At 35.5% G+C, this 14,144-nt stretch overlaps 1 protein-coding gene across 1 annotated transcript in view; it reads left to right on the top strand.

The window, feature by feature from the left end:
* The window catches only part of DARS1 (aspartyl-tRNA synthetase 1), a gene marked incomplete at its 5' end in the record, with an annotated part of 68,243 nt that extends 55,095 nt beyond the window's left edge, over positions 1-13,148 (top strand). Inside the window, 6 exons of the mRNA XM_079710397.1 lie at positions 5,376-5,522; positions 6,843-6,885; positions 8,271-8,351; positions 9,978-10,089; positions 10,278-10,349; positions 12,477-13,148. Of these exons, the coding sequence (XP_079566523.1) occupies positions 5,376-5,522; positions 6,843-6,885; positions 8,271-8,351; positions 9,978-10,089; positions 10,278-10,349; positions 12,477-12,568 (547 nt within the window). The 3' untranslated portion in view covers positions 12,569-13,148. The remainder of the gene's footprint in view (positions 1-5,375; positions 5,523-6,842; positions 6,886-8,270; positions 8,352-9,977; positions 10,090-10,277; positions 10,350-12,476) is intronic.
* Positions 13,149-14,144: the final 996 nt, after the last annotated feature.

The following is a 14,144-nucleotide window of genomic DNA, read 5'->3' as shown; positions in this document are numbered from 1 at the left end:
GGCCGGGCCTGGTCCCTGCGCTAATAGGCTAGAGGGAGGATTCTAAAATGGCGCTTGCCAGCACCAGTGTCCTCACGATAGAATGAGCTTCCAAAAAAGGCTGCTGCTAACATCTGTGTCCCCAGGGTGAGTCCCAGTTGCCTTCTGCTTGTTTAGGAGGCTCTCCAAGATCAGCAAGTGGGTCTGACCCTGTCTCCTTTCAGATTACAACTTCTGCCCCAGGTCTCAGAGCATGTGAGATTTTACATGCACCCTTAAATGGATTTTCTGTTTCCTGTGGGGCTTCAGTTCTCCCAAATGCAAGCCCCACTGGCCTTCAAAGCCAGACATTCTAGTGGGCTTGTCTTCTTGGTGCAGGATCCTCAGCCTGGGGAACCCGATATAGGACTCAGACCTCTCACTCCTTGGGAGGAATTTCTGCAGTTGTGATTATCCTCCCATTTGTTGGTTGCCTACGTTGGGGGTATGGTTGTTGACTATGCCACACCTCTGCCCTTCCTACCCGTCTCTTTGTGGTTCCTCTTTATATCTTTGGTTGTAGAAGATCTCTTCTGCTAGTCTTCTGGTTGTTCTCATCGATAGTTGCTCTGTAAATAGTTGTGGTGTGCCCATGGGAGGAGGTGAATTCAGGTCTTCCTACTCTGCAATCTTGGCCAGTCCTCCCAGTCTTTTCTTTTAACCTTTGTTCTCTGAAACATTTCAACAGAGTTTATTTTAAGCAACTTTCATTCAGATAGTCAACAGAACAACAGATGTTTCCCTATAAAACAAAATATCTTTTGAAACTATAATGAAGGAATAGAGCTTTTCTCATTTTCTTTTTACATTTATAATTCAAGGAGGTTTGTGAAACTCGTTTATTTTAGGTATTGACATCTTCACTACTTAATACTGGAATATGAAATTTCCACTTTGGTTTTTGTAACAACAGACCAAGCATGAATTGGGCCCTTGGGATTAAAATCAAATCTCTACTTACAAATTAGAGATTCAGACACCATTATCACTGGGCTTTCTCAGTAGACTTAACATGGCAACTTGGAAATAAAAGCCTTCTTTCTGTCTTCTATATAGCATTTAGGAATTTTAAGTTTCTATGTCAGTTGTAAACTGGGTTATCTGGCTTTTGTCCTATCCCTCTCCTGTTTATCATTAGTACTTATCTCTCACAGAAGAATATACAAATGTATTTTAACACATCATTGACTCGGGGATTTTTGCAGAAACGAACGCCTGTGGCCAGCGATTTATTATGTAAGTGAATATTGAAACACCCACGTTTGAGTAAATATCAACTTTTTTTGCACTTAATGTATTTTTAAAATAAATTTATTTATTTATTTGTTTATTTTTGGCTGAGTTGGGTCTTTGTTGCTGTGCGCGGGCTTCCTCTAGTTGCAGCAAGTGGGGGCTACTCTTCGTTGCGGTGCACAGGCTTTTCACTGCGGTGGCTTCTCTTGCTGCGGAGCATGAGCTCTAGGCGTGCGGGCTTCAGTAGCTGTGGCTTTCAGGCTCAGAGCGCAGACTCAGTAGTTGTGGCACACAGGCTTAGTTGCTCCACAGCATGTGGGATCTTCCCGGACCAGGGCTCAAACTCGTGTCCCCTGCATTGGCAGGCAGATTCTTAACCACTGTGCCACCAGGGAAACCCTGCACTTAATGTATTTATTTAAAACTTTGTACATGTCTTACTAAAGCATTCTAATATTTCATTAGTGTGATAGGCAGTATAGCAGTCAACTCTGTGCAGGGAGGGGAACAGAACATCTATTACAAATATACTGTGTTTCACTGCACTTTCCTCTGGAGAGCAGACTCTACACTTTCTGGCGGCATTTTTTTTTTTAGTCCTGTGGGTATTATTTCCTCTAGAATATGTGCTTTTACCTGATAGTCAACAAGGTGGATCTTTGTGGGGGGCTCTTTTAGAAATGCCACAAGAAAGACCAGGTGCAGGACTACCACTACATTCACCAGAATGGTCACTTATCCATTCTCTAGCTACAGCTAACAAAAATTGCTTGTAAGTCATTTTATTCTGTGCATTAATGCTACAATTAATTTTAAATGCATTGAGTAAACCACAATTACTCAAATAGAAACCCACTTTCCTATACCATTTTTGAGTTTTCCAGAGGATATTGAAGTTTACCAGATACTGACCGGATTGATAACTCCTTTAATATATTTATTATACTCTAATATTCAGGTGGGCTTAGTTATCTGATGGCCAGTGCTCCTGTCTTCCTTTCCTGTAGATGCTGTGGAGGCATCATGAATAGTTGTTCACCATGTGGACTAGCCTCTTGTCGTTCCATAAGAAGAATCACTTCTCCCGTCCATAAGAATGTTATTTCTCCCCCTGTAGATTTTTAGATTTCTCCTTTAATTGGTTTGGTAGACCACAATTCTCTCTTATAATCCCACAAACTCTGGTTTTATTTTTCAACAATATTTCAGATGTGGACACACTGTTTTAATAATTGTCTTGGTAAATATGGTGCCATGAACCAAGGTGATTGTAGGACCGATAATAGTTTCTTGCAGTTTCTTTCCTTCACCCATGTAAATCGCAAGGTTGCATATATATCCAGTTTCACTTTTGCTAACCATCCTGACGAGAGTTCCATATTTTGTAAGTTTTCCGTGATTATAGGTTTTGAATCTGAGTCGTCCTATCCACTTTATCATTGCCTCCTCAAGTGATAGCTCTTGTTTGGGTATATAGATCAATTGAAATTTTGGTAGAAAATAATCCAAAAAAGTTTTAACTTTTGAAATTCTGTCTGCAGGAAGTAGAGTTTCCGAGTTATTGTTAAAGTGAAGAAATGTCACTATTTGTTCGAACCTTCTTCTTGTCATAATCTTTGGAAAGATAGGTGTTTCAAGTAAGGGATCAGTCGACCAATATTCTTTCCAGTGTGACTTTCTTATTTGTCCCATCAAAATTATTAATCCAAGAAACTTCATCATGTCACTATTGGTTACATCTGTCCATTTTAAAGCCTTATCATACTTTTTATATGATTTTTCATTCTGTGTACGATACAAGTTTGTTTGAGAAGCGACCAGCTTGAAAAAGTTGTTACCAAAAATTAATTCTGTTATTTCACCAACACTTTGTGGGTTGTTACATTAATAGTTACATCTAACACATCTGTAAAATGTTATAATTTTCGTGAAATGTTGTCTTCAATCCACTCTTCTGTAGCAGCAAAGGAGCATTCTCTAGCACCTTGAGTTTCATTTTCACTTTCCTTATCAGAATCAATCACTAAGGTTTTTTGTCTTTTTGTTGGTCTGATATTCACATCGTCTAAATCAGAACTACATTCTGAAGAACTGTCGTCTTCTGAGACACTAGTATATATGTCGCTCGGACAGTCAGAAAAAGTATCTGCATAAAATTCACTGAAAAATTCTTCTTCACTCAAAATTTCATGATGTATCATTTTTGAAAATTTTACGGTAATAAACTTGCATTTATAATATACACAAGGTTGGAACAAAAACCTAATGGAGCAAAATGTGAATGATAATGACAATCATAAGCTGTCCTTGATCAGTTTTAAGCTCTAACAACTTCGCATGGTGATGTTAATTGTATCACTCTCTAAAACGTATTGATACGTCTCTGGTCAATGACATTCAGGTAACAAAAGACGTATTAATACATCTCCGGTCAAAAATGTGTTAAAATATTGATATTCATATTTTTGTATTAGCATTGATTAACATGAATAGGTGTTAATATCCAAAGCAAAGCAATTTAAAAATTAATTATTGGGGTCATCTTAACCCTACTTATATCAAGATTTGAATAAATCAATGGCTAAAGTTTATTACTTCCATTAAAATTCTAAGACTAATCAGGAAGTAGTAGTGTTTTTATTTCTACTGTTTTCATAGAATGTAAACATACTTTTTTCAGTTCTGTTAATCATGGAAAATTCTAAATCTCTTACAAAAGTAGTTAGACTAGCCTAATGAAACCCCATATACTCATCACCCAGTTTCAACCATTGTCAATCCATGGCCAATTTTGTTTTACCCATTTCCCCCCTGCCCTCTTATTTTGAAGCAAACCTCAGCTATCATTTCATCTATAAATACTTTAGTAAAAATATACCTTTTTAATCTTACCATCTTCCACAGCAGCAGTTTAGTGCAGTAAACATTTGTCTTGTGCCTCCTGTTTAGAAGGTAGACAATAAACATACTATAGTGATTATTAAAATGAGAAAGAAATAGGCACTCTCCTAAACAAACTTACGGTATAATGGGAATGGGGGAAGATAAGTGTTCATTAATTTGGTCTTCCTTGATGATAACAAGTGTTATTAAAGTATTAAAAAGTCAGATTTTTTTAATGCCTCATAAAATGGGTATTTTATGTTTCTAACAATGTGAGCTGATATGAATTATAAAGTTTTTTATCCTTTAATGCAACTGTGATGACAAATGAGATTAAGAAATGGTGTTAAATATTTTTTAAGTATTTAAATTTCCTTATTTAACTTAATTTCTTTTTTTTTTTTTTTTTTTTTTTTTTTTTTTTTTTGTGGTACGTGGGCCTCTCACTGTTGTGGTCTCTCCCGTTGCGGAGCACAGGCCCCGGACGTGCAGGCTCAGCGGCCATGGCTCACGGGCTCAGCCGCTCCGCGGCATGTGGGATCTTCCCGGACCGGGGCACGAACCCGTGTCCCCTGCATCGGCAGGCGGACTCTCAACCACTGCGCCACCAGGGAAGCCCAACTTAATTTCTTGATAACAGTTTTTTTCTGGTGCATACACTGTTTCAAAGAATGATTTTATGTGACATAAACAGGTATTCAATACCTACCAGATATTTTTTCTTAGCTGCTGTTTCTACTACTGAAGAGCCTAAAAGTCCCTGAGGCAATTTCTATACTGAGGCTGATTTTACATGAAAGAGCTTTGCTCTAAAAGCATTTCCTTTTGAGTTGTCTCTGAATTCAAAATTGTTATCAGTGGAACCATGGAACTAATAGTATATAGGCTCTTGGGTCCATGTCAACTGGCCGCTTGAGTACAGGCTCCCGGGACAGCTAGGAGATCTGTGGCAATGAGCAGGTTCAGCTGGAAAGGGCATGTTTCTACCCCAGAACCTGTTCAAGTTGTCCTTTCCTTATCAGTGCACATATAATAACTCCAATGAAATGTTAAAAATGTTGCTTCTTTGTTTACGAAAAAAATGTGTATCGAGTGTGTGGAAGAAAAAAAGCTGTATGTTCCTTATTTCACCAGTATTGGTTAAAAAATTTTTTTATATTTATGTATTGCCACAGTGACCTCATGTGGGGAAAACATTTATTTCACACATTTTTATTAACTCTTAATCATTGTACAAATAGGTTTCAAACTGAAATTCAGACGGTGAATAAACAGTTCCCGTGTGAGCCATTCAAATTTTTGGAGCCAACTTTAAGACTAGAGTATTGTGAAGCATTAGCTATGCTTAGGGAAGCCGGAATTGAAATGGGAGATGAAGAAGATCTAAGGTTTGTTTGTCTTTGTGATTTTTAAAACTTTAGTAATTAGATTTAAGATACAAAAGAATAAATATATTGATGAATGATGTATTTTTCACCCAGTTGATAAACTTCAATTTTATTAATTTTGATATATAGTATGATGCTTGTTTTGTTCAATGTGTGATCTGAAATAAAATGTTATGTTTAATGTGGTTTGCCTAAGGTTCAATATTTTTGTTTATAAACACCATTTTTGTGCATTTTCCCCCCTGCTTCATATTTGTAATGCTTTAAAGAAAATATAGGGCCTTTTGCCTGTGATTTTATCATCTAATATGTGAACTCTCTTTCTAAATCAGTGGTGTTAGACGGTATAGACAACAGCCTAAATCTGTCCCCATACAGGATTAGGGTATGAAACTTTTAAAGATCTCTAAAAGTTACACAAGTCACTGATCTTTGATATAACTGTATTATATTATCTAAATTCAGATCAAACAATTTATAATTTTGAAATTAATTATATAGTTCAATAAAGATTGGAGATTTCTGTCTCCTTACGTTTTATTCAAGGGTTCTTTAGTTAAAATATTTAAGCCAACACAATAATTCATATCAATATAGGAAGGAAGAGAGGGTTATTATTATTTTTAGGATTTTTTAAAAACATATTTCAGCCAAAACCCTTCATTTACCTTTATTTGTTTAACAAATATATATGTGTGTGTGTGTACACATATGTATATATATTGTTTTAATCATCCTGTACATTGCTAGGTGACATTTTAAGGAAAACCATAAATTCTATAATTAGTTTAAGTTGGATAATATTTTTGTAAGTATTTTGGAAATTTTTCTTTAATAGGATAGAACTTAAAGTAGCAAAGTCCTGGCTATAGAAATGTAATTGGTTTATATATACACTGTTACATTTTACTTGGAAATACTGATTTTTGTTTTATAAATCTTTGATAAAGAGTAAAAAAGGAGAGACCATTTTGAAGTAGAACCATTTAATGGCAAGAGAAGCCTATGTTGGTATAGTAAACTTTCATTATCTGTAATTGCAGGAAACTACTTCATCCATGTTATTTCTGAATCAGTGAATTGCTCAATTCTATTTATTTAAATATTATTGAGCAGCACCTACTAACTGTACCAGGTGCACTCATAAGTGGTTTCCAGTAGTAGTTGCCTTTTTAAAAAGGAGCAGAATAGACAACTATGTATTTTGGCTAAATTTTTTATCCTTTGAGAACTTCAAATAGAAGAGGTTCCTTATTAACTTAAAACTCTTTTAAGTTGCTGTTTGATCTTCAAACATCTGATTTCCTGTTTCTTTTTCAGTACACCAAATGAAAAACTGTTGGGTCGTTTGGTAAAGGAAAAGGTAAGGACTCTTGTACATCCTGGATTTCTTTTTATAAATTTGAAACATACCCTGGAACTAGAGAACAGTTGCAAGGGGGGCTAACCTTCCTAGAATGGTAATATTCCAGAATAAATAAAAACCAAGGGGGATAATATATTTTTTTTAATTCTTAGAAAAATAAAAAGTACTCAGACAGGCTTTGCCCAAATGGTATGATTAGCTCAGTATTTGATTTTTGCATAAGTTGTACTGAGGTACCTCTAAAAGTGATGTCTAAGTCTGTCAGATTAGTTAGAGAGGACCTCAAGATGATTTTAAATTATTTAGAAATGGTCTTCCCTGACTGCCCTTGCTAATTCATGGGACTAGAGGGTGAATGAATTTCCTTTATGCCTCTTACATGAAAGCTACTTTCCTATCTCATTTTCTAAAATTCCAAAGAAGAGAAAAGCTAAACTTAGTGTGATCTTTAAAGAAATTAAGAAAATTGTGTAATTGAATAAAAACAGTCCTTGAGCTCCTCCTGCTGGTTGCATTCAAAACTGTTCAACTGACTGGGGAACTAGCCTGTTTGTGAAACTGCATAGTACTGAGTTTATACCTTTAAAATGATGTTTCAGTAGGGCCATTTCTAATTTGTCAGCTCTGTTGACATTCTCTCTGTGCTCCAGTTTTAGGAAAAATGTTTAACATCAAAACATTTGAAACGTGACTGGTTTTTTTTTTTAACTAAATGTAGGTCACATATTCTTTCTAACAAAAGTGTCATAATTTCATGTTAATGTTATTTATTTCAATTGTAGTTTTCATCTAAGAAAAACTACCAAATTAGTATCTAAAATATTAGATATCTAAGTGAAAATTTAAATTATTGGGGGGAATAATCAAGGTTTTTTTAAGATGAATATAGTAAAATATGTCAGTTTTTCCCAAAATAATTTATAGATTTAATGTAGTTTTTGTAAAACCCAATGAGATTTGGGATAATTTAACAAAAATAGTTATAAAATACATCTGAAAAACTAAATGAGCTAGAATTGCAATGCAAAAAAATGAAAATCAAAGAAGTTTATCACAGCATAATTTTCAATGGAGGAGAAATTGTAAAGATATTACATGTCCAAAAAAAGAAAATGAAAAATGCATATTTGAACTATGATCGAATAGTCAACAACTCCTAAAAATTAAGTATATTGGAAGAATTTATAACATCATGGCAAAATACTGTAGGATACAGGTGTTACTTGAAAGAAGCAGAATAGTTATTGTATGTAGAGTGTACAGTAATTTTGAAGAACAAAACTTATGTATAAAAAAAGACAGTTAATTGAAATGTTAGCCTTCTTTTTACTTTCATTAAACTTCTTAAAAATCTGTTTTAATCATATTTATTCTTTTTCTAGTATGATACAGATTTTTATATTCTTGATAAATATCCATTGGCTGTAAGACCTTTCTATACCATGCCTGACCCAAGAAATCCTGTAAGTAATTTGATTTTAAATAACCTGTTTGGGGGAAGATGGAAAACTTTATTGTCACCGTGTCAAGTTGTACAATGGGAATAATGGTTTTCATTAGTAACTTGCAATTTTGATGGACACGTTTTTATACGTATTGCTACTAGTTTCTGTCAGGTCAAAATGATACTGTGAAATTTGAATATTCTAGCAAATTAGTCCCCAGAACGTGTATTAAAAATAATTTTCATGTGTTTCTTTTTTTAATTTATTATTATTATTTTTGTGGGAGGCTGTGTTGGGTCTTCTTTGCTGTGCGCGGGCTTTTCTCTAGTTGCAGCGAGCGGGGGCTACTCTTTGTGGCACTGCGTGGGCTTCTCATTGTGGTAGCTTCTCTTTTTGCAGAACACAGGCCCTAGGCACGCGGGCTTCAGTAGCTGTGGCGCAGGTGCTCAGTAGTTGTGGCACACAGGCTTAGTTGCTCCGCGGCATGTGGGATATTCCCAGACCAGGGCTCGAACCCGTGTCCCCTGCATTGGCAGGCGGATTCTTAACCACTGCGCCACCAGGGAAGTTCCTCATGTCATTTTTAAAGATATATGAGGAAGTAACACTATATAAACAACAAATAGTATTAATAGATTTGAAGACTTTACCAAATCATTTTATTATTGATCTTGAACTAAGAATTCACATTCTGTCCTGGTAGTTAATCTAAATAATGTCTTGTGGCTTTTCATTGTTTTTCCTCTGCACTGGTTCCCCAACTTTAGTGGGCATCAGAATCACTTGGAGGGCTTTTAAACCACAGATTGGTGGGCCCCATCACCAGACTTTCTGATTAGTTGGTCTGGGGTGGAGCTTGATAACTGGTATTTCTGATAAGGTAATACTGAAGCTACCAGTCCAGGAATCACACTTTGAGAACCATTGGTTTATTGAAAGACAAGGAAAGAAGTTAAAACCTGATAAGGAATTGTTTGAGCTATGGTAAATTGATGTTCAATTTACTTTCCTTAAAATAATGGCGTTTTAAAAGTTAAAAAGACTAACACCTGTTGATAATTTGAAGTTCCAAAAGTGATCTCAAAATCATATCACACTTAAAAAATTTCAGATGATAAAGTGAAATAAGAATCAGCACTACTTCTTAAAAGAAGATATAGGGCTTCCCTGGTGGCGCAGTGGTTGCGAGTCCGCCTGCCGATGCAGGGGACGCGGGTTCGTGCCGCGGTCTGGGAAGATCCCACATGCCGCGGAGCGGCTGGGCCTGTGAGCCATGGCCGCTGAGCCTGCGCGTCCGGAGCCTGTGCTCCGCAACGGGAGAGGCCACAGCAGTGAGAAGCCCGCGTACCGCAAAAAAAACAAAAACAAAACAAAACAAAAAAAGAAGATATAATGTTCTGATTTGTTGTTGGAAGGTGTGGGAGAAGGGGAACATAAAATCTGATAGAGGCGAGGAAGAACTTATTATTCAACCCTCACTAGTTTAATCCTGTTTTAGAGAAACAAATCATGTTTATTGGAGCAGGTTCCATCATTAATTGTAGGAAAAAATGGACTTGCTCTTCATGCAACAAAGGGTGTTTTTCCATGTATGTGTGATAGGGTGATAGCCACTTGAGTGGTATTTTTTTGTTTTTCCTGCAGAAACAGTCCAACTCTTACGATATGTTCATGAGAGGAGAAGAAATACTGTCAGGAGCTCAAAGAATACATGATCCTCAGCTGCTAACAGAGAGAGCCTTACATCATGGAATTGGTAAACAACTTAAATATATTGAGGAGGGCCATGTATATTCTGAAAACAGTAAATTTTAAAACCCTTTAAAGACTTTTCAGAAACAGTCATTTGTTTTAATCTTCATTGTACAGTAATTGCTTTTGTAATTTTTTTAAGCTAAATAAGATGATAAATTATGTGGGGTTTTTTTTATGTTTGTTTTGTAGATTTGGAGAAAATTAAGGCATACATTGATTCCTTCCGCTTTGGAGCCCCTCCTCATGCTGGTGGAGGCATTGGTAATATTTCTTTGTATTATGACAATATTTCCAACCCAGATTTCATTTGTCAAAGTGTTCATTCATTTCTAACAAAATTTCTTCAGCATTAGACTCCAAAAAGTAAATTCTGTATATTGTTATTGCTTACAAATAAGTTCATAAGTGCTAAGTATAATACAAATTTGAATTATAAGAATTTTTTAAGTGAGTTACGACTAAATGAAAATTTGATTTTGAGTATCCTCTTTTCTTTCTGTACCCATGAGTTCATTCAGGTTAGGCCAGATTAAAGCTCTCCCTCAGGTTAGTTCATATTGCTGCTAAGTGTTTTTGTTGAAATGTAACATTTCATTGGCTTTTAGAACCACTTCTAGAGTGGATGCTGCTCTGTGATTGAAAATGAGTAAATATTTAACTTACTCAACTTTTGGATGTCCGTATCAAAAACTCTTAAGTTTTCTGTTGTTTGTTTTGGGGTTTTTGGTAAACAGGTAATATACTTACAAAAATTTCAAATTCAAAGCATATAGAAGAGTGTACATTCACCTCCCTACAGAAAACTATTATTTCTAGTTTCCTCTTTGCCTTTGCAAAGATAATCTTTACATATGCAAAGCTACATGCACTTTTTTTTTTTTTTTTTGCGGTACGCGGGCCTCTCACTGCTGTGGCCTCTCCCATTGCGGAGCACAGGCTCCGGACGCGCAGGCTCAGCGGCCATGGCTCACAGGCCCAGCTGCTCCACGGCATGTGGGATCCTCCCGGACCGGGGCACGAACCCATGTCCCCTGCATCGGCAGGCGGACTCTCAACCACTGCGCCACCAGGGAAGCCCCTACATGCACTTTTTAAAATACATTTTTTATACAAATTGTAGTATACTAAACCATTCAATACCTTGCATTTTTCACTTACTATATTTTGTAAGTTGTTCCTTATCAATACTTGAGCTTTTTCATTCATTTTTAATCACTACATAGAATCCATTGAAAGGGTGCATGGTAATCTTGTTAACCAGCTTCCTATTGATAGGCATGTAGGGTATTACCAGCCTTTTGTTATTACAAACAATGCTACATTGAATATATACATAGTTTAAATTTCAATGGGAAATTTATGGCTATTTTCTCTTAGAATATTGAATGATGTGCATTTTGCATGATATTTTTCAAACTTTTGTAACTGACAATAAATTTTCATCATGCTTGTGAAGAAAGACACTTGAATGGTTATCAAAATACTACCTATTTTTGTTAATTAATATTTGAGTGGAAGATGGGATATGGTGATTTTTTTTTTTTGATTAGTGTTAGGTTACTATAATACAAGGTTCAAATTTACGTCTGCAGATGTTTTTGAGTAAGGAATAGAAATAAAAATATTAATTCTTTTATTTATATTACTTTTAGATGTTAAACATATTAAACTTAAAAGTTGTTGATATATAAAAGTATTCTTTGACCTTGCCTTCTTTGTGGGATGTATTAGCCTGCTAAAATTCAGTGAACTAGATATATCATATTGCACACAAAAAGTTTCATTTGCTAGTTTTGCTGTGTTTCTTAGGTGATACTTGTTCTTAATTTTTGTCAGTAATATAGTATTTAAGTCACATGTCAAAATCAGACTCTTCTACATTCAAAACATTTAGTACAATAATGTATTATAGAGTCTTTTATGCTAGGAACCTCCATGTTTCATGTGTATTGAATTATAATAAATTTCTGGTAACTTCCATTGAATCAAATTTCCGTGAACAAGTTTATGACTTTCATCTTACACTGATGGCCTGGATTACATAATTAAAGTCTGGCCTCATTTGAAAACATAATAATAGGCTTATAAAATATTTTTTGTTTGTTTAGATCATAAATTTTGGATATTTACATAGATTTTTGTAGTTCACACTTCACAGAATCCATACAGCTTAAGAATATCTCATTTAGTCCTTCCCACATACAGCATCATCTGTTTCTGAATCAGACCCAAAATATTCCATTTTAAACTCAAAATAGTAGAAGTCATTTTTCTTCCTAACAAGGAAAAGCATTTTGTTGATCAGTGATATTGTTTTGGTAGTTTTCAATAGGTAAGACCCTGGGAGATTTTCAGAAAATGAATTAATGATTATTTTGTTTTCTCCAGGGTTGGAACGAGTGACTATGCTGTTTTTGGGCTTGCACAATGTTCGTCAGACCTCAATGTTTCCCCGTGATCCCAAACGACTTACTCCTTAAGGAAACAGTTGCTTTTTATTCTTTCCAGTACCTGCTATTAATCAGGCTGTACCTTAGGTACTTAAAATATGCAATAAAATAAATGTCTTATCCAAAGTGCCACAATTACTTTTGGACTAATTCAGTATAGGTTACTTTAAAAGGGAAGATTTTTATAACTTTGGACATGCTTCAGTAGGAAATGGTTGAACATTTTAATGAAAAATTCATATTGTTATGTTAAACGTTCATATATTACATTACTACAATAAATGTTAACAGCAATTTTAAACAGTTAATATTGTGTAAATTTTCTTTTCTATATTGCAGTGGCTACTATTAATGTCTTACATTTTCAATATTTGGTCTTATTTTTTTAAATTCTGACATTGAGGTAAGAACAATTTTATGGGAGTATCTGAGATTTTAATGAATGTATAATTGGCATATCATGGAAAATTAGGCAGAAAATGTCAACTCTTAAAAATTGTGCTCAGAAATCATGTAAAGCAGGTGAGAATACTGGTTAGAAAATATACAATGTAATATATTAAATTGTTAAATAATCTAAACCTGAATTTCAATAAAATTTTAAAGCTAATTATAGTTGTTTCTGTGTAACTTCATGGCAGTGTGATTTTATAACTGGTTCTTGGCATTTATAATTTGGGAGAAGAAAAAAATAGACATCCCGTTTATGTAAATGCTTAAAAGCAAATGAAAACTGATATATGCATAACATGTATTAATCAAGAGGTAAATTCAGATGGGTGTAAGGATACAGTTCTTAAAGCTGAAAGCTTGGGTTGCTTTTATAGTTTATTTCACATAGAGTAAAAAATATTGCAGAGGGGCTTCCCTGGTGGCTCAGTGGTTGAGAGTCCACCTGCCGATGCAGGGGACATGGGTTCGTGCCCCGGTCCGGGAAGATCCCACATGCCACGGAGCGGCTAGGCCCGTGAGCCATGGCCGCTGAGCCTGCGCGTCCGGAGCCTGTGCTCCACAACGGGAGAGGCCACAACGGTGAGAGGCCCGCGTACCGCAAAAAAAAAATTTTTTTTAATTTTAAAAATATTGCAGAATTTTCTGTTTTTGTTTTTAACTGATACTGGCATTTAGTGAATGTCACTAAAATGCACTCCCACTTCCCTCCCAAAATGAAATTTCTGTTTAAGAATTACAGTTAGAAACACTTTTCCTCTAGATTTTTAAATATGTTGATGCTAATGTTAATTTTATGGTGAACCACACATAATGGTGAGGAACAAAATAATGTAATGCAGATATTTCCTACAGGAAAAGGAAAAATAATACAGAAAAAGTAAGAGGGTCAGAAGGGTAGAACATTACCCTTGGATCATAAATATCTGCCCATTATTTTATTTATTTATTCATTCATTCATTCATTCATGGCTGTGTTGGGTCTTTGTTTCTGTGCCAGGGATTTCTCTAGTTGCAGCAAGCGGGGGCCACTCTTCATCGCGGTGCATGGGACTCTCACTATTGGGGCCTCTCTTGTTGCGGAGCACAGGCTCCAGATGCGCAGGCTCAGTAATTGTGGCTCATGGGCCTAATTGCTCCGCTGCATGTGGGATTT

The sequence above is a fragment of the Hyperoodon ampullatus genome (genome assembly GCF_949752795.1).
Source record: "Hyperoodon ampullatus genome assembly, chromosome: 8".
In the NCBI taxonomy this organism is placed as follows: Eukaryota; Metazoa; Chordata; class Mammalia; order Artiodactyla; family Ziphiidae; genus Hyperoodon; species Hyperoodon ampullatus.
Note: the sequence above shows the minus strand (reverse complement) of the source record. Positions and strands in the feature narration are given on the sequence as shown.